This window comes from Daphnia pulicaria, chromosome 6 (genome assembly GCF_021234035.1).
Source record: "Daphnia pulicaria isolate SC F1-1A chromosome 6, SC_F0-13Bv2, whole genome shotgun sequence".
Classification (NCBI taxonomy): domain Eukaryota; kingdom Metazoa; phylum Arthropoda; class Branchiopoda; order Diplostraca; family Daphniidae; genus Daphnia; species Daphnia pulicaria.
In genome coordinates, this window is record NC_060918.1 from 22,964,723 (window position 1) to 22,985,105 (window position 20,383).

General features: G+C 42.1%; 5 protein-coding genes and 2 non-coding genes across 7 annotated transcripts; 3 read left to right on the plus strand and 4 right to left on the minus strand.

Moving 5' to 3' along the window:
• The first annotated feature begins 1,701 nt into the window (after positions 1-1,701).
• Positions 1,702-8,000, plus strand: LOC124342210. The gene is made up of 2 exons (XM_046795174.1): positions 1,702-7,786; positions 7,873-8,000. Exons 1-2 carry the CDS (start codon positions 1,702-1,704, stop codon positions 7,998-8,000), a joined length of 6,213 nt encoding a protein of 2,070 aa, XP_046651130.1.
• A 4,049-nt stretch (positions 8,001-12,049) lies between these two features.
• LOC124342898 lies at positions 12,050-12,694 on the minus strand. The gene is made up of 2 exons (XM_046796109.1): positions 12,535-12,694; positions 12,050-12,454 (listed from the first exon to the last, which is right to left on the minus strand). Exons 1-2 carry the CDS (start codon positions 12,544-12,546, stop codon positions 12,086-12,088), a joined length of 381 nt encoding a protein of 126 aa, XP_046652065.1. The 5' UTR covers positions 12,547-12,694; the 3' UTR covers positions 12,050-12,085.
• A 438-nt stretch (positions 12,695-13,132) lies between these two features.
• LOC124342860 (probable hemoglobin and hemoglobin-haptoglobin-binding protein 3) lies at positions 13,133-14,165 on the plus strand. The gene is made up of 2 exons (XM_046796054.1): positions 13,133-13,267; positions 13,352-14,165. Exons 1-2 carry the CDS (start codon positions 13,256-13,258, stop codon positions 13,919-13,921), a joined length of 582 nt encoding a protein of 193 aa, XP_046652010.1. The 5' UTR covers positions 13,133-13,255; the 3' UTR covers positions 13,922-14,165.
• Positions 14,166-14,446: 281 nt separating this feature from the next.
• Positions 14,447-14,532, plus strand: Trnat-cgu. Its single transcript is given in 2 exon segments — positions 14,447-14,482; positions 14,497-14,532. It is a non-coding gene; the product is annotated as a tRNA-Thr (tRNA).
• Positions 14,533-15,650: 1,118 nt separating this feature from the next.
• On the minus strand, positions 15,651-15,735 carry Trnat-cgu. Its single transcript is given in 2 exon segments — positions 15,651-15,686; positions 15,700-15,735. It is a non-coding gene; the product is annotated as a tRNA-Thr (tRNA).
• A 352-nt stretch (positions 15,736-16,087) lies between these two features.
• Positions 16,088-16,978, minus strand: LOC124342876. The gene is made up of 3 exons (XM_046796079.1): positions 16,869-16,978; positions 16,534-16,792; positions 16,088-16,456 (listed from the first exon to the last, which is right to left on the minus strand). Exons 2-3 carry the CDS (start codon positions 16,785-16,787, stop codon positions 16,228-16,230), a joined length of 483 nt encoding a protein of 160 aa, XP_046652035.1. The 5' UTR covers positions 16,788-16,792; positions 16,869-16,978; the 3' UTR covers positions 16,088-16,227.
• Positions 16,979-17,181: 203 nt separating this feature from the next.
• LOC124342847 lies at positions 17,182-19,499 on the minus strand. Its single transcript, XM_046796034.1, has 4 exons — positions 18,919-19,499; positions 18,547-18,822; positions 18,307-18,439; positions 17,182-18,148 (listed from the first exon to the last, which is right to left on the minus strand). The coding sequence occupies exons 2-4, from the start codon at positions 18,813-18,815 to the stop codon at positions 17,924-17,926; spliced, it is 627 nt and encodes a 208-aa protein (XP_046651990.1). The 5' UTR covers positions 18,816-18,822; positions 18,919-19,499; the 3' UTR covers positions 17,182-17,923.
• Between the last annotated feature and the right edge of the window lie 884 nt (positions 19,500-20,383).

Genomic DNA, 20,383 nt, shown 5'->3' on the forward strand with positions numbered 1-20,383 from the left:
GGAAAGACTGCGAATAAGAATTTCTGCTGGGTTGGTCAGGTTTTGGGAAATTATTCTTATTCGCAGTCTTTTCATCAGCAGAATCTCAGTAAAGCACAAGTAAACTGAAGAAAAGACTGCGAATAAGAATTTCTGCTGGTATGGTCCACTTTTAGGAAATAATTCTTATTCGCAGTCTTTTCATCTACAAAATCTCAGTAAAGTAAAAGTTTGCTCAAGAAAAGACTGCGAATAAGAATTTCTGCTGGGATGGTCCAGTTTTAGGATATTATTCTTATTCACAGTCTTTTCATCAGAAAAATCTCAGTATTAAAGTAAAAGTTTGCTCAAGAAAAGACTGCGAAAAAGAATTTCTGCTGGGATGGCCCAGTTTAAGGAAATAATTCTTATTGACTCATGTTGTTTTGTATTTCAGCATTTGATTGGTGGCTTATTCATCGATTTCGCTGTGTATTTACGACCGCCTTTAAGTCAACGACTAAATTCAGGATTTGAATTCTAAGGTAATCTGATTTTCCGATACCATTTCTAGATATAGTCTTAATCATCAATGTTGAAAGCTTTGTTAAGTGTGGGTAAATCTTGGTTATGTGTGTCATTAATTATGAATTGATTGTGTTTTCAGTGTTTTGGTTTCATCATGTGATCTAAACTTAAGGTATCAAGTATATTTTAGCTTCTGTATATCATTTTGGGGTCATTGATTTTCCATACTTTGGTATACGTCGGTGGAGTATTGGATAACGTTCGCTTCCGTACTAAGAGGTTTATCCTTCACATCTAGATTAAGTCAATTCTGTTTTTTGGTTTTGAATAAATGTCTGTGATTGATAACTATGTGCTATGCCTTGCATCTACTTGAAAAAAAAAACAACTGCTAGAAATCGCCAGCTTCCGGCTATTTTGTCGTCGAATTGATTTTTCATGTCATCGGCCCGTGGTGCTGTGGTTAGCGTGGCGGATTTCAAACAATGAGGTTGATGGTTCAAAACTGATTCCGTGAAAAAAAAAATAAATTGTTTATTTCAAAACTGTGTTTCTTTCACTGAACTTGGTGCATTTGTGTTGCTTTTGTGTTTTAATACTAATATGTGTTTTTTTGTTGCCATTCTTCAGCGGGATCTACAATATTCGAGTCGCCGGTTATTCCAACTTCGAGATGTCTTCCAGCTTCCTACAGCATCACAACACTCATTTCTCAAGTAAAGTACTTTCCGAATTCCATCAATTTAAAGTCCGTAGCATGTTATCTTAGCCTGCTAAAGACTTAATAGTTGTGGTGTCCGACGGTTTTCAGCCAATTTGTGCTGGTCTTGGTGTAGCGGTTAGCATTATGGCTTTCAAACAGCCACAATTGCGATTGAAATCCCGATCAAGTCAGCATCAAGTTGAGCGTCAATGAAAATAATTGTATTACTTTTGCCATTTTTGGAGGTATGTCTTTTGTGTAACGAACAGTCGACAACCGGAGAGGAGCTAACCTGCGATGCGTATTTGTTTATCAGATGTGAACCTTAACCGGGCTGTACCACTGGGATATTGAGCACCGGGTGTCGACGGCTTATGTTCGTATTTGTGTTTAGTTTTAAGCTTTTTGAACATTTGTGCGGTGTAAAGTCCTCCAAAAGCCCTCCAAAAAGCCCTCCACTGATAGTAGCGAATTTTTTTTGGAAAATTAGGGGTTATTTTGCTGATCTGAAAATGCCACCACGTCGCGAATTAACTCGAGAGGAAAAGGATGAGAAGAATAGGAAGGCTAGGGAAAAAAGAAGTCTCGAAGACCCGGAGGCAAAACAAGTTAGATTGGCGGCTCAGAGGGAAAAGGCCAAGTTCGTCCGTGAAGAGAAGCGTCGTCGGCTCAATCCCGAAGATGATCAGGCTGCAAAGAATTTGAAGGCGCAAAAGGCGAGAGAAGACCGTCAGGCAGAGGCACCTGACGAAAGAGCGTTCAGGCAGAGGTTAGATGCGGACCGGAAAAGAGTCGCCCGTGCTAGCGAGACGGGAGTTGAGCATCAAGCTAGGCTGCTCGATCAAAGAATCCGGCAGCAACTCCTTAGGCAGGAGCAGAATGAAGAAGATGATCGTGCTCGACTGTTGGCCGAGGAGGAGCGGGTAGCAGTTCTTCGGCACGGAGAACAAAATCTGCACGAAGAAGAAAATCGTATTCGATTGGATGCTGAAGCAGAGCGGCAGGCTGGTCTTTTTCAATCAGAAGAAAATCGTTTGCGATTGGAAGCCGAGGCAGAGAGGCAGGCTGGTCTTCTTCAAACAGAAGAAAATCGTGTTCGATTGCAGGCCGAGGCGGATCGGCAAGCTGCCCTTCGTCAACAAGAAACGGCATCTATCTTGCGAGCGATGAATCAGAGAACAACGTCTGATCGTTCAACGGTTGTTCTTGCCAATGATGCTGTGGCAGAGCGTCCAGCAAGACAACAACACCAGGCAGGAAAGACAGCTGTCGGCAACCGAGAAACTCCTGAAGAGCAACGAGCTCGATTGCAATCCCAGGCATTACGGATGAGAATTCTGCGGCAAGATGAATCTGAAGAAGAGAGATCAGCTAGGCTTCGAGATCAGGCCTTGAGGCAAAAAGCTCTGCACCACGAAGAATCAGAAGCAGAAAAGTTGGCTCGACTACGGGAACAGTCATTACGGCAAAAAGCTCTGCGGAACGAGGAATCGGAAGCAGAGAAATCAGCTAGGCTACGCGAACAGGCTCTGCGGCAAAGTTCCTTGCGTAGCGAAGAATCGGAAGCAGAGAAAGCAGCTAGGCTGCGTGAAAAGGCTCTGCGGCAAAGTTCTCTGCGCAACAAGGAATCGGAAGCCGAAAAATCAGCCAGGCTTGGCGCACAGTCTCTGCGGCAAAGTTCTCTGCGCAACGAGGAATTGGAAGCCGAAAAAGTAGCTAGGCTGCGCGAACAGTCTCTGCGGCAAAGATGTCTTCGGAATCAAGAAATTGAAGCAGAAAATGCGGCACGACTTCGTGATCAATTAGTCCGTCAGGAAGGTTTACGCGACAACGAAACTGAAGAAAGCAATCTTTCTCGACTTCAGGATCAGTCATCACGCCAGGAAGTCGTACGAGAAAAGGAAACCACAACGGAGCGAATAGAGCGCGCCATCTCTGATAGATTTCGTCAGCAAGTCAATGTGTTCGACGAAATTGAGCAGGAAGGTCGCGTTGAACACTCTGATTTCATGGCTGATTACAGAGCGACCGAGAACGAAGAAGAAACTGCTATGAGGCGTGAAGAGGATCGGCTTCGAACAGAGTTACGTCGAGAACTTGAAGAACAACGAGAGCGAGAAAACGAAGAATTGCGAGCCAGGGATGCACTTGATCATGGCGAAATTAATCCAATTGAAAATGAAGAAGACGAAGCTCTTCGTTTGCAGTTGATGACTGAACGCGACCGGCGTGGAAATCCAAGAACTCATCGGCAGGCTTGCAAAGAAATCGTGGCAGAGGACCGCGTTCACCTGCATGATTGCGGAGATTTGACCAAGATTTGCTCGGAATGTGATGCCAAACATTTCGCGAAAGAAATGCCGAAAGACAAGAAGTTCCAGCAATGCTGCGCAAAGGGTAATGTCATTCTTCCACCTGCTAAGCCGTGTCCAGAACCATTGGCCAGCCTCTTGCAAAACCGGCATCCCAAATCGAAACATTTCATGAAGCAGATTCGAAATTACAACAGCGCCCATGCTTTCGCCTCTATGGGAGCTAATTTTTCAACGCCGCCGGGTCGCGGCCCGACCTGTGTACGCATCCATGGTCAGATTTACCACCAAACTACTCCTCTCGGTCAGACGGCAAATCCCAGATACTCTGATTTGTATTTTTTGGATTCTGCGCAGGCTACTGATTTCAGGGCGAATATCGAAATGATGTCAGGTTGTTGTAGAACTTTGATGGAAGAGCTGGACGCTATGCTTCGAGAAATGAATCCTTACGCCTTGACCTACAAGATGATGCGTCAGGTTCTTGAAGAAGAATACGTTCAACGTCAAGCTGAAAATCTTCCTCACTACACTATCGGCATGATCATCACTTGCGATAGGAGAAATGTCGACCAACGAAGATACAACTGTCCAACGGTCAACGAAATTGCTGTGGTTTTCAAAAGCACTGACGGTGAACCACCAGCCTACAGAGATATTCGTGGCCATCTCTACATTCCCGTCAGAGGCCGACGATTCATCCAGATTGACACAAAAAAGGTTATGTGTGATCCGATGTGTTACCCACTTTTATTTCCGAACGGTGACGACGGTTGGCAAATCAACATCCCTTATACCACCACCAGACGGAGAGAGAGAGATGAAGCGGCAGCAATGGCCATGATTGTTGAAGAAGATGAAGAGGAGCAGATTGATCCCTTGTGTCTCAACCCCAGAGTTTTAATTCGTGAGGAAATGGCCGCAGCAGATGGCAATGCTGTGATTGAAAATGAGACAGGTGAAGAACAAGAACCAGAAGCGGACGAGGAGAACGACGATCGACCACCGAACAGAAACAGAGGCCCACGCTCAAGAGTGACGCAAGCCGAATTTTACAGTTCGCGCATATCAGTTCGTGGTGATTTCAACAACGTTTTGGCTGGGGGTCCCGTCACTCAGATGTATTTTGTCGATTCTTACGTCAAGACCGAGGGGAGTCGCCTAGATTGGCTCAGACGAAACCAGAAAGAGCTGCATGTTGAGCGCTACTGCGGTCTGATGGATTACATCAACAATCGAGCAGAGAGAGCAAATTTGGCAGTTGGCTCGATCTACATTCTCCCTTCGTCTTTTATTGGCAGTCCTCGAGCCATGAAACAAAATTACCAAGACGCTATGGCAATTTGTGGAAAATTTGGCAAACCGACTTTTTTTGTGACGTTTACCTGCAATCCCAAGTGGAGGGAAATTGTTGCTAATATCCCAAACTACTTGACGGCTTCCGATCGTCCCGATATGGTCGCAAGAGTATTCCACTTGAAGAAGAAAGAGTTGGTCGACGACATCGAGAAAAAGCAAATATTGGGTTTCGCCGTGGCCAGAATCGAAGTCATCGAATTTCAGAAACGTGGACTGCCTCATTGCCACATGCTGGTGTGGGTCGACAGCCGTGACGCTCCTTCGACACCAGAGGATATGGATAAGACCATCTGCGCTGAAATTCCCGACAAGACACTCTATCCAAGACTTTACGACTCTGTTATGGCTCACATGATTCACGGTCCGTGTGGAGCCATCAACAAAAATTCTCCCTGCATGGATGAAGAGGGCTGCAGTAAAAAGTTCCCCAAAGACTTCAACGAAGAGACTATGATCAATGACAACGGCTATCCGACGTATAAAAGAAGAAACACTGGTGTTGTACATCGTTTGAAAAGGGGGCACACTCACTATGAAGTGGACAACCGATGGGTTGTTCCTTATAACCCTTGGTTGCTACTGAAATATGATTGTCACATCAACATCGAGTATTGCGCCAATATGACCACTGTCAAGTACATCTTCAAGTATGTGTACAAAGGTCACGACTGCAGCAACATTGAATCGAAAACTGGAACGCATCAGCAGGCTGGAGAAGAAAACGAGCAGGTTTTTGTTTGGGACGAAATCTCCACCTTTACGGACACCCGTTACGTCAGCGCGCCAGAAGCCGCCCATAGAATCTTCAAGTTTCCTCTCAGCGATCGTTCTCATACCATCACCCGACTAGCCGTGCATCTGCCTCTTGAACAGTCCGTCTTTTTCCAACCGGGCAACGAGGAACAGGCAGTCATCAATGCCGCGACCAAAGAAACGACGTTAACTGCTTGGTTCATCTTGAATCGGGATAATGAAGAAGCGAGACAGTATTTTTACCGAGAAATTGTCCATCATTTCTGTTTCGTTAGGTCGGGTGAACGTTATTATTGGAAACCTCGAAGAAGAAATATTAAAATCATAGGCCGCTTATATACCGTGGGCGTCCGTCAAGTTGAGCGATACTGCCTTCGCTTGCTTCTCATCAACGTCAGAGGATCAACCAGCTTTGAAGATCTCCGCACGGTCAACGGTGTCCTTCTACCGACGTTTAAATCAGCCGCTTCTGCTTTGAATTTGCTGGAGGACGACAGCGTTTGGGAGAAGACCTTGGACGATGCCGCCGCCTTTGAAATGCCGGAGCGATTGAGACAGCTCTTTGTCGATGTCTGCCTCTTTTGCAATCCTACCGACGCTCTTCATCTCTTTGATCGGTCTCTGCCCCACCTTATGGAAGATTTCATTCGAACTGGTCACGATGCGGAAGTCGCCAAAAACTTGACTTTGAAATGGATTCAAGACAAGTTGATTCTCCACAATAGAACAATGGAAGAACTCTCTTTGCCTGTTCCTGACTTTCAGCTTATTCGCCAAATTATTGAAGCTCAACTCGAAGAGAATACTGCAATTACCCGGATAGAAAAGAGACGATTGGGTGAACTGATGGTTACTCAATTGAACGAAGGTCAACGAGCCGCCTATGATCAAGTCATGGCTGCCATCAACGACAACAACAACTCAGTTCCCCATCAGTATTTTTTGGATGGTCCTGGAGGTACTGGCAAGACCTTTTTGTACAACACTCTGATCACCGTACTGCAAGGCCAAGGGAAGACAGTCATCGCCGTCGCTTCTACCGGCATCGCTTCTACGTTGTTGATTGACGGCTCAACATACCATTCCCAATTTAAGATCTACCCTCCAATTACCGAAGTTACCAGATCGAAAATTGTAGATGGAAGCACTCTCGCTAATTTGATTTTAAGTGCCGTTCTCATCATTTCCGACGAAGCCACAATGAAGACAAATCACGCTCTCGACGCTTTTAATTTCCTCTTTCAAAAATTGGAAAAGAAAAATATACCTCATGGTGGAAAAGTCCTTCTTCTTGGTGGTGACTTTCGTCAATGTTTACCAGTCGTCCGACATGGAAACAGGGTGAAGGTGGTGGAAGCTACAATCCGAAATAACGCAACGTGGCCTCTGTTTCGTCATCTTCGTCTAACCCAGAATATGCGTACCGTGGCCGGCAATCAAGACTACGCTGACTGGCTTATTCAGCTTGGAAACGGTACTCTGCCAACGAATCCAAGACTTAACAATCCCAATCTCATCGAAATTCCTGCCGAATTTCTGGACTTTGGACGGAATTTGATTGAGTACGTCTTTGGTGTTCCTTCTCTTCTTTTGGATCCAGAGGTATCTCAGCAGATTTGCAGTCGAGCCATTCTCTGTCCGAAGAACGAAGACTGCCTACGGATCAACAATCAGATCATCAAAGACATGCCTGGAATAGTTCATCAGTACAAAAGCATCGACACGATTGATTCGGACGATCCTGAAGAAATTGCCAATTATCCAACCGAGATTCTCAACACCTTTAATGTGTCCGGAATTCCCACTCATGTTCTCAAGTTGAAAGTGGGAGCCATCATCATTCTGCTCAAGAACATTGATTCGCGTAAGGGTCTCTGCAATGGCACCCGTCTCATCATCAGGGCCCTCAGAGAAAATCTGATCGTTGCAGACATCGCTTCCGGCAAGAACAAGGGTCACACGGTTTACATCCCGCGAATGACGCTGTCGCCCACCGATTCCGATCTTCCTGTCACACTCAAGAGGCTCCAGTTTCCTGTGCTGTTGGCATTTGCCATAACCATCACCAAGTCACAGGGCCAGACTTTTGATCGTGTCGGCATTTTCCTCCCGGAGCCTGTCTTTTCTCACGGTCAGCTGTATGTGGCTTTTTCACGTGCAACATCGAAAGAAGGTTCATAAATATTTTTTATAGATTTTTGTTTACTTCTTTTACTTTATAGAATGTTTTACTTTTTTTATCGGGGAAAAAACCCACAGGTGTCAAAGTTGAAATAGCTGAATCTGCAAAGCAAGGACGGCTTTTGAGAAATCACCTGACAGCCACTGAAGAGGAAAAAGAGAAAGTATTCACCGTCAATATTGTTTACAAAGAAGTCCTTTTGTAAACACATCATCATCACACAGTTAAACGACTTAATCCTTTATACCATTCTTCCGTAGTCAACCCCTGAAAACCTTCTTGGATCCCTTTTTCCTTTCTATTCCTTTCTTTCCCAGCTTTCTAAACCCAAGAGGAACTAAATTCCGCCTCGGTCTACGGGCCAAAAAATGGAGCACGGGCATGGCCATGGGGTAGTACCCATGTGCGCTCAACCGTGAATTAATAATATTAAAGTGTAGCAATAAATACCCAAAATAATAAAAAAACAACAAAAAATTCAAAATTTTCGCCAATGAAAAATATTTTAAAAGTGTTTTACGAGTTTTACACATCGGCAAATGGTGTACTGGATAGCGTACTTGCTTAAGGACAGTAATGGTAACGGTTCAAACCTGGCTGAGTGCCGTTATATTTTTATATATTCTTCGGATTTCAAAGCTGATAGAATTCAAAGTATCGCACTTATAATGATGATGCCAAGTATTATTTCGCCGTTTATAAACGCTATAGCCACTACACTTTTTTTTTATTTATCTGTTAATTAAACATCGATTGATTGAAACGACCATTCGAACAATAATTCTCCCGCTTTGCTCATGCCGGGCGATTAATACAACCTTAAAATAAACCTTAAAAATGGTCCGATAAATAGTCCAACAGATTTGATCACATCGATTGATGAGTGACATCACTGAAAAAAGATTACGCGTTGATGGTTCAAACCCACAGTCGGCTAATATCTTTCTGATGTAAAGAATAGCACGAGTAGTGACCGAATGATGTTTAGAGATCGGTAGCGATTTTAAAAAATGTCTTCAAATCCAAGGACTTTAATTTTGCTCCAGCTGAGCGATATCCATGACAATATGTAAGTATGCGCTATGCACCTGGTCACGTCGGAACTTTATTAACCTCACCGCTGTTGGTGTAGTGGTTAGAGCATTGGATAGGTAACTCTAAGGTCGGTGGTTCAAACCCACTCTCGGCGAACAACTGTATAATAATGCGAAGATTTTCAATATCGAATATTTCAAAAACCGATGCAAATAAATTGGTTTTGCCCTTGATGTGTTGTTACCATGACAATGTATAGTTATGCGCTAAAATGCTGGTCCCGTTGGGAATTCAGTTTCACCACCGCTGTTGGTGTGGTGGTTATAGCATTGTATTGGTAATTCTAACGTTGGTGGTTCAAGCCCACTCTCAGCTAACAACTATGTAATGAAGCAAATCGTCTCACAATTGAGTAGTTCTAATACTGATGCCTATTAATCGATTTTGCTCACGCTGGGTGATAACCATGACTTTGTGTGAGTATGCGCTGTCCACTTGGTGACGTCGGGACTGTTAACGTTTATAAACACCGCTGTTGGTGTAGTGGTTATAGCATTGTATTGGTTATTCAAAGGTTGATGGTTCAAACCCACTCTCGGAAAACAATGATTAAAAGTAGCAAATAGTCTCTCATTTGAGTAATTCTTTTACTTATGCCGATTAATCGATTTTACTCACACTGGGCGATAACTATGACTATGTGTGAGTATACGCTTTCAACTTGATGACATCGGGACTGTTGAGGATTATGAGCACCGCTGTTGGTGTAGTGGTTATGACATTTGCTTAATAATACGAAGGTTGGTGGTTCAAACCCACTCTGGGCAATTAACAATCTAATGAAACAAATAGTTTCATAATTGAATAATTCTGATAGTGATGCCTATTAATCGATTTTGCTCACGCTGGGCGATAACCATGACTATGTGTGAGTATGCGCTGTCCAACTGGTAACATCGGGACTGTTGACGTATCTCAGCACCCCTGTTGGTGTAGTGGTTATAACATCGGATTGGTAATACAAAGGTTGGTAATACCATTGTAAATAAAACGCTTTTGCTCTCGCGCTATACATTTGGTCAAATTGGAAAATCGTCTTAAACACTGCTGTTGGTGTAGTGGTTATAGATTTAGATTAGTAAGAAAAGGTTGATGGTTCAAACCCACTTTCAGGCAAATAACAATCGAATGAAGAAAATAGTTTCCGCAACGGTGAATTCTTACACTGATGCAAATTAATCGATTTTGTTCTTGCTGGGCGATGAACCTCACGTTGGTTATTTTACCGCCATAGGCAATTGCTCTTTTGAAAAGTTTGCATAGACAATGAAACTGTTGGTATAGTCAGAATTACTCGAGAAAAAATAACAGGAGATTAACAACAAAATGTAAGCAACAGCCATTCGTTTCGGCCCTGAATTTGCTATTTAAGACAGTTTACTGGCTTACGACTATCCATTCGTCGAGCTGATAAGCTTGCTTTTCTATATTCACCCAAAGAATGGTGGTTCAAACCCACTCTTGACAAACAATTGTCTAATGAAGCAAATAGTCTTAATTTCGCTAAATGCAAACTCCGATGTAAATAAAACGCTTTTGCTCACGCTGAGTGATAACTATGACAATATGTAAGTATGCGCTATCCACCTGGTCACCTCGGAAAATGATTTAAATAACGTAGTTGGTGAAGTGGTTATGGCATTGAATAGGTAAATTAAGGGTTGGTGGTTCAAATACACTCTCAGGAAAACAACATTGGAATGAAACAAATAGTTCCAGAAACGATAAATTCTTACACTGATGCAAATAAATCGATTTTGTTCTTGCTGGGCGATGATACTGAAAATTTTAAAGAATGCACTACCCATTAGGTCCCGTCGAGACTTGCATTGAATTATGCTTATTAATATTAATTTAATAATGCACCCATTTTCGTTTATTTTTGCTGACCATGACAATATAGATGTATGCAGAATCCATTTGGTCACATCAAGACTTGCAACCAAACACCGCTGTTGGTGTAGTGGTTATAGCATTGGATTGATAACTCAAAGCGTGGTGGATCAAACCTACTTTCGGCCAACAACCGTCTAATGAAGCAAATTGTCTCAATATCGATAAAGTTAAACTACGATGATATTGAAACGCTTTTGCTCACGCTGGGTGATAACTATGACAATGTGTAAGAATGCGCTATCCACCTGGTCACGTCGGAACTTGAATATATACACCTCTGTTGGTGTAGTGGTTATAGCATTGGATTGGTAATTCAAAGGATGTCGGTTCAAACCCGATATCGGCAAAAAAAAGTAGCCAAAATATGGCATGCAAATGAATCGGAAGTAAGAAATCATAAAAAGATTTGACACTGTTACAATTTTGTCCGCAGATTAAATGACGATTTATAGCAATTCTGACTATATTCATTCACAACTCCAAGGCTCAGTGGTTAGAGCGTCGGATTCAAGATTCAGCGGACCAGTGTTCAAACGATACTCAAGACAGTAACCAATAATTGAAGAAAAAACGTGCAGGTAATTAATAGGAAAGGGATAAATAGATGGGTAAAGTAAAGTGGGAACAAATACAGTAAATATCGATAAATGTCAAGTGGAACACATCCAAATTCTGAATAAAACACAAATCCCCGGTACCAAATCCCTCGAAAAAATACAAGTCCAAAAAAACCTTACAACCCCAACGGGCTTACAGAGAAAAACGACAGATTCCTAAAATGAAACCAAAATATCACGTAAAAAAGTACAAGTCTAAAATCACACCCAATATACCCAAAATTGTGTCAAGTCCAACACAACCAAATTCTGAATAAATATAAGTCCCAAAAATAAACCCAAATGCCACCGATACTTGGTTGCAACGAAAAAAAAAATAAGTCCAAAAAAAAAAACCAAAAGACCGTCTGGCTCACGGTGGAAGATGTAAAAGTCCATAAATGGATGAAAAACTAAGTCCCGGGCAGTAAGGAATCGGGCAGTGAGATTATACGAGTGGCGTTTTGCTCCATGTGTACTGTGCTGTGCGCTTGGGTGATTGCGTCTAGCAAGGTGGTTCGCCGTCCTTGGACGGGCATCTGGTATACTAGTCCGGTTATCTAATATTGCATACGAGACCGACGCTCTGCCACTGAGCTATAAAGGCGGATTATTGCTAATATTGAAGTCTATGCAGATTTTATAGTAAAAGGGTTATTGCGTTTATTGAATTCATTAATAGGTCAATCATTCCGTATAGATTTTACTGCAGGAACTCTTCCGCCTCGGCAGCCATCAAAGTTTGGAAGAATTTCATCTGAGCTCTCGGAATTGTGGATATTTCGTCCTGTTGAGTCGCAGAGGCGGAAGCATTGACGTCATCGGCTGCTGCTGTTTCAACTATCTCCGCGTCTTGTGGAACTGCCTGCCGGGCAGCGGCAACTGGAAAGGCCCGGCTGGCCACAGCCTTGCCTTTCCTCTCCTGGCTCAAGATGGAGTCGAGAAAACTGGACAGGAAATCGAAATCGCCGTTGGAATTGCCGTTGACATTCTTGTTGACGTTCTTGTTGCCGAAAGACTTGCCCTGGCTACTCACGACGCAAACGGCCAAGACCAAGGCGGAAAGGGCAACCTAAAAAACATTTTCAAATCAAATAAGACCATTTTCCTGACGAGCGGAAACAGAAGAGAAATTCATGTTTAGATACTTACAGAGGACTTCATATTGATTCGCTAAAAAGAAAGAGAGCTGTTTCAATTGCTGAAGTTGGGAGTCGATGATGTTTAAACATGAGTATAGACGTGACTAATATAGTGATGCTGGGAACCAAAAGAGACTTGCAGTGTGTGATTGACTTTGAAAACTTTTCTGTTTAGAGTTTGCTAATTAACTAATAGCCGGAAAGTTCTTAGGATTCTGCGCGAGCGTGCTATATCCCTATAATAACTAATAAGCTTTAAAAAGCGGTTTAATATTAACAGTCTGACATTTTGTGAAGAAAATGTGCAACTTTGCAAATCACAAGTTCCAGTCTGATATGCGTTCATTATTATAAATGCGCTAGTGACGAATAATTTAGCTCAAAGCAACCCAACGAGTTACGAGGATTCATGTAATAGAATTGACAATAATTCAGGGTCATCGTGATTCGGGATTGCTTTCTATTCTCGACGTTCAAATGAGGAATGTTTCTCGAATACAATTTGGCCAGCAATTAACCCAGATTGGTAAGGTACACGGTGAATTCGTTCAGATTAAATGATGTCTAAACGTCATTGGGTTCCGTTTATTGAAAATATTTTCTCTCCAACAAGTCCTTAATGGGAGAACAACATTGGTAGCAAATTCGTATAAATAGGGTACGAACCATTCCAAATTCATCACACTTCCCTTTCCGTTCTTTGCATCAGCAGTCCTTTTCCTCGAATCAACATGAAGTTCTCGGTATAAATTCATTTCCAATTCATTTTCTTATTCACTTTGATTTTTGTTTGCGAATTAATATTCAATTGTATAATTTATTTTTAGGCATCAGCAGCTTTGATCTTGCTAGTTTGCGTGGTCTACGTTTCCGGTTATGGGACCCATCGACCAACGACTCATCGTCCAACTCATTACCCAACACGTCCAACTTACCGTCCAACTTACCGCCCAACTCACCGCCCAACTCACCGCCCAACCCATCGTCCTACCCATCGTCCAACCTATCGCCCAATGAAAAATCTCGGCAACTCCAATGTCAACATCAACGACAACAAGAACAGCAATGTTAACATCGCTTCGCTTTTATCCGAACTGTTCGGACACCAGGAGGATGAATTTCCTTGCACTATCGGCGATCTCTGTTACGAGAAAAAAAATTTGATCAAATCAAGCGCTGCTGCCGTCGACGCTAAAACGACCGCGGAACCAACTAAAACGGTCGTGGAAAAAGACGCTGCTCCTGCCGCCGCCCCAGCCGCCGCTCCTGTTGTCATTCCTGCCGCTCCAGCTGTCGATGTCAACTTTGATCAGTTCGCCAACTTCGCAGATTTCCAAGAACCTATCTTTGGGGATTCTGCTGAATTTGATGGAAGTGACGATGACTTTTTTGCTTAACTTTCTTTTGGAAATGGCGACTGCTGACCCAGCTATATCAGACATCTTTTAGGCGTTTGATATCTATGACGACTTTAAACTTTAATACTTTCTATATTTTGGTAATTTCGGCAATTAACTACTGCGTAAACTTCCCTTATACACCCCACTGACTTTTCATGTCAATCCTACAACATTTTATGGGGACGATATGTTAATTCAGTTATACTTTACCCAAGAAAAAGAATACACTCAAAGAATGAAACTACGTGTGGAACAATTATTATAGCGTTCAGATTGATAACGTTGCTTATATACGTGAAATTAAGGCTGATTTTAACGAGCCGGTAGAAATAAAAGTAGCTATCCGAAATGATATTTTTTTCTTAATGTTTTATTGTTTATATAATAAAACTCATTTTATGAAACGAGTTGGCTCAGGGGTAGCGCTTCATCGTAGGCGATGACGGCGATTCAAATCCGGATCAGAGGAAAATAGCAGTAGCAGATCATTAACATTAGTTCTCATCAATCCTTCAACATCAAGTCTTTATAGCTCAGTGGTAGAGCGTCGGTCTCGTATGTTATAATAGGATAACCGGATGTCGAGAGTTCAATCCTTTCTGAAGGCATTGTAAATAAACCTTTAAAAAAACCGCACTCCATATTCACCCCAGTTCGTCTGCTGTACAATTGAGTTTTCTGCATGAAAAATGAGAAATGATGTTTGAGTCTCTTACCCAGTTTTATTAGACTTTTCAGTAACAACAGTAGTTTTTTTTCCATAATGTGAATTGCCAAATTAGTCAGTTTGTCCCGTTCGAAGAAGAATCTTAAAAAATAGGCCACTAGAAGTTCATATAGAAGGCATCTCGGGCGAAAAAGCTTTAATGTATGATCTTCGAATTCATATCAGGGTCTCCGTGATTACTTTTCTTTCATTATTGGTCGTAATTGGCAAACAGTTGATTTTACTGATGAGGTCATACAATTTTTTTACAAAACACTTTCAAAAGTGTGTCATTGTATAACAGATAAAGTCGACAACTCGAATGCGTGTTTGTATTGAGTACATCAAAAGTAATCAAATGCATAACGAAATTATGAATATTATTATGTGATTAATTGCCTCCTGATTGGATTGAACTCTCGGCCTTTGGTTTTCTACAATTAGTATACGAGACCAACGCTCTACCACTGAGCTAAGAATGCGTAAAAATCGTGAAAATTCATCAATCCAAAACAGTGAATGCGTCAAGAGTTAAAATTTATTTTTCCCAAAAGAAAACAAAAAAAAAAAATTTGTATATGAATAATTAGCCTACCAGGCCATTGCCGAAGGACAATCAAAACATTCGGGAAAAGAGAAAGACCGCGAAAGGGGAAAGAGAGCGAGAAAAAGGTGTTTTGAATAATTTTGCGTAGCAATCTTTTCGTGAATTGGATGGTCACTTTGAACGAGGGACGCCGTTTACGAGTGTTTCAATGTCGTTGATAAATCCCGCTAATGGTCTGCAACGGATGTGGAACTCAGGAATTAATTGAATACGTAAAATCAAAGGCCATTTTGCGATTGCTGCACTAATAGGATGCACTAAATAGGATAAGGAATATAGGATGAGTTATCCGAATAAAGATAGTACGTTTCATTTAAAGAAAAGGAAGGGAATGTATGACGTATGACTTTGGGCAATTTACTGAAACTTGAAGCCAATACTTTTCCCAATAAAAATCTATCAAAATTTAACAATGCCTTCAGAGAGGATTGAACTCTCGGCCTTTGGTTATCTAAACGTACGTACGAGACCAACGCTCTACCACTGAGCTATAAAGGCTTGAGAAAACAGATGGCTGTAAATCTTACATATCATGTAATTTTTCGGAATGAAAATATTTAAAATATTCCGAGGATGTTTGAAATTTTAGAACACGTTTACTCAATTCAGTAACTTACAAGACATGTTGTAATTGCCATCACAATCTCACTTGCCTACTGCTGGACGACGATGATGTGTTAAACAATACAACGCTCCCTATATACTCGAGGTTTCCAACACATGTATTAAGAGGGCTTCCCTGTCATGCCAAATACATAAACAATAATTCATACCCTGAGTTATTTCCCCAAAAAAGTAGTATTAATAAAAACTCGATATTGAATCAGGAGTAACGAATTAACAAAAACCATTTGGTTAAAAAAAACACCGTTTATTTTATTTTTTTTGCACTTCCAAGAACACGCTATACAATAAAGTAGATTGCACTGAATAAAAAACCACCCATACATAATAATTTCAATTAAAATGGCCCCAAAACTGGCTGATTGATCAGACGACCATCGGATTAATCGGAGTGGTGAATTGAGGCACAAACTGAGAGACAAAGTCCAACGGTGACGACGACGGCACCACCAACGGCAGCGGCATCATCTGCTCGTTGTACAGTCCAAAGACGGACAGCAATCGGCGCAATGATGACAGAAGAGGCTGGAGGAAGACTTGGCTGATAAAATCCCAGATGGCTGTTGGAATCCTCCACCACACCGACATCAATTGGCTACAAAAATAACTCATTGAGGCCCAGGCCAGAAAACAATTGAAATTTTTCAGTATTAGGAGAAATCGAGTCGTCACCTGGTGCCATCGCTTTTATCGATGCTGCCAAGACTGCGCTTCGTCACGGTCTTCTCTGCGGTTGAATTTTTCGACTCGGTGCTGGTGATGTTATTCACGGTGGCGTTAACGGGCGACAGACGGGCCTTGGCGACCAACGAACCTACGTGCTGGGCATGGCTGGAATTCGTCTTATTCTTGTTGCCATCTGTTGATACCGCCATGGCGACAGCTAGAACCAGCACCAAGACCGCCATCACTTTGGTTGCCGACATTTTTTCTGGAAGGAAAATAGGCACACATCTGACGTCATGTCAAATTATTTCTACGTAAAATTTAATTGGATGGAATCTTACCTTTTGAGTTTTGACTAGTAAATAAATGCGGAGAGTGCGCAATTATACTGGAATACACACTGAATGATTGGAGGAAGATTGGACCCTTAAATACCTGTAATCAAATGATCACCCAGCCTCTTTAAACAATAATTAAAGGATAGGGGTATCAAAATTACCGCTCATCTTTGTCTATAGGGGCGTGCGAAAATCACGTAATCCTATACAGTCCTCAGGCGTCCTGTCGAATGAAAACGCCCTCACCTGAATTCTAAATCAATTAATTTAATTGCATTAAATTGAAAGATCTCAGTAGGAATAAAAAGGCGATGTGTACAGTGAACGTAGTAGTGTATTGAACCATTTCACGAATCAAATTCTGGACTTGGCTAGTCTCCAAATGTACAATCGTTCCGTTATATCCTCAGAATAGGAATTGAAGGATCCATCCCACGTTATTTCGTTATCGACATTCCGTAAATTCCGTCATCCGCGCATGAGATACAATAATAATTTAACAAGATCGGACAAAAAAAAGCTCGTCATAGAATTATTGCACCGAAACAAACAAATGTTATTTCTAAAAAAGGGGAAAACAAAAAAATTATTCAACTATCAACTTGAATCTTATCTCAAATATTTTATAAAACTAAATCGATATTCTCTAACGTTTAATCTAGATTTTATATTTTAAAACCTAATTCGATTGCGCCAAAAGGGTTCGACACATATAATTTAGCCATGCATCGCTGTCTACGGGGTTGGCGCGCGCGCCATTTTCAAATGTCTAGAACTTTCCGAATAAATCACGTACACCAGGATTGAGCAATACAACGGAGCCATGACAACACACGAAAAACAAATTACTAATTTCGACTATAACTTAAACAAATTACTACGTACGTATGGCTTTCGATACAAAATTTTTTAGAAAAATACTCGTCCATCTCGTCCATCTCGGCTGTCGACTCATTTTTCATCGTTTAAACCCCAAAAACTAACTGACAAGAATTTGGACATGAAAAACCTACAGGAATTTGTTTCAGCCCATCCACCCCTATAAACTCTTATCGATTTTATCGCTCGAATTCGATGAAATTGTCCATAACAAATGAGCCGGCCCGATTGAGGCTCCAGAAAATGCCCTGCTCGAATTTGTTGTACGTGTAGGAGGAGATGGCCGGTGAGAGGGGCTCCATCATCTTGAAGACGCGGTTGCTTGACATGATGTCGTTGTAATAGTGGTACATGGTTCCGGGAATGAGTCTCTTCATTCCTTTCACCATCGGTTTGATTAATGCCTGCGCCATTGATGGATAGATATTTGATTATACTTATACACATCATTTGCTATTAATCAATCGAGAATGGAAAAAAAAGGCCTCGAGTGTTTTCACACATTTTGGCAATCACTTGTGTGTGTGTAATTATATGATCAAGTGGAATCCAGTTCTCTTACCCGTCTGACGAAAAGTTTGTAGATGAATTTGCCCATGTAGGGTCCGAAATCGCTGAAAGCCCCGCCAAGGCCCTGGCGATTTTTTAATTTGGGGAGATTATTATTACCAGACTCTTGAACGAAATTCTTGGTCCTGTGTAAAAAGACGATAGGATCGTTTCAACTTTATTTTCGTTTTTTGTTTCCCTTCCTCCATTCCTAATGATAGGGAAATAAATCCAGGAATGTCATTAATCATACCCGTAGGTGGCCAAGGTGAGTCCGTCGAAAAGCTTCGAGCCATCCATTGCGCCTCCTTGATGTGTGTAAGGTGATGATGAGACCCTCTTGTCATTGTGCTGGCCTTTTATCTCGGCAGTAAGGGGATGACGGCCAGCAGTAGGTTGTTGTTTGTTGACGGAAGTCGGCAAAGAGTTGGCCAGCAATCTGACGGTCCGACTCTCGACCACCAACGATCCACCGACGATGAGGAGAAGCCAAGTGGCAAGGTGAACCATTCCGGAATTCATCTCGGGCCTTGTATATAACCAACAGTTCAATAATGAAGCTATAGGCGCACAGCTGAATCAGCAAGTGTTTGATATTATAATCCAAGGCGGATGTAATGTGTACCTGACTAGTGTGTTGGGGATGAGCAATCACCTGCGTATAGAGAGAGACACTCTGTCGCTTTAGACACGACACAGCACTGAGGCAGAGGACCGGAGAGAGACGGACGAACCGCACTGTCGGCTCTGATCGGCAACACTGAGACTGGACTGACGGTGTTCGACGAGTGTGAACCTATCGTGCAATATAAGAGAGAAACCAACAGCAGCCATACACACACACACACACACAAAAAGGGGGGAATCCCTTCTGTCTAAAAATTTCGACTCCGCAAACCCATCCCTTGGATTCCGGGCGAACCGCGCACTCACTTGAAAATAATATAAGTTTTGGAAAAATAAATAGAGAAATGGTAAAAACCCAAACGGTGCGGCGGCCGACTTGGCGGCCAAAAAGCTGTCGACCGACGGTTTTGAGCGGACCGCGGATCCCGATTACCTGCGCCTTTCTTCTTCTTCTTCTTCTTTCTCAAAATTTCTCTCTCCGGTCTAGAGGGGTCAGTTGTTATTTCAAAGGGAAAAGAGAAAATGAGAAAAGAGAAAGAACCGTTATATGTATCGCCTAGAGGCGGACGCCCGCCCGCCACATACCACCGTGATGCACGGGCGACTCCTGCTGCTGCTGCTGTACGTGTGCTGGGAGGAGGACAACACACATATGTACGAGTTAATTCAAACTGGTTTATTATTCATTCAAATGTTATTCAGGTTGAATTAGTTCGTCGAATCATACACATCGCTTTCGCTCTGTTCCAACTATATAACCCAGAATGTCGTCAATCAATGTAGAAATCATTTGAATACGTTTGTAGCTCGATTGGGAAATTATTTAATGACATTACACAGTGACCCACCTGGTGATATCAATCTGATTTTGGCACGTACGCGCTCCAGGGTGGAGTGCATATTAACTAAACACGATGACTGTGCATGAATCGGAGAAAAGACTATATATTCGCTGCTGTTGGGATGGGCCGGTATATTGTGTATGTGTGTGTCTATATGCGCGCTGGTGACTTGTTGAGTGGAATACGGAATTTCCGGTGAGGTTTCCAGGTCAGTTCACGGTCATCCAACAGGTAGAAAAACAAATTATTTTTTTTCTTTTCTTTTTAAAAAGAAGAAAATCAGTTGGGCAAAAGTAATAAAAGCGAGAAGAGAGAAAAAGAGAGGAAACGTCCTAGCCTATAACTACATCCAGCTGCTGTCAGGTAGTTAGCCGCGATGACCTCAATGATTAGTTATTGTGGATGCATACTATATGATATCTGTGATTTTCTCCGTCCAGCCATATGCTGGACGATCATGATTGCAGTAGCATATTTACTCCAAATACACGCACATAGGCTACACGCGATCCTGTTATATAGAACTTTCTTATTCTTTTTTTCCTCGTTTCTCTCCATCTTGCTGGATGTGTAATCAATGAACTTCAGGCAGCATATAGGCACTCACCATTATCTATAGCG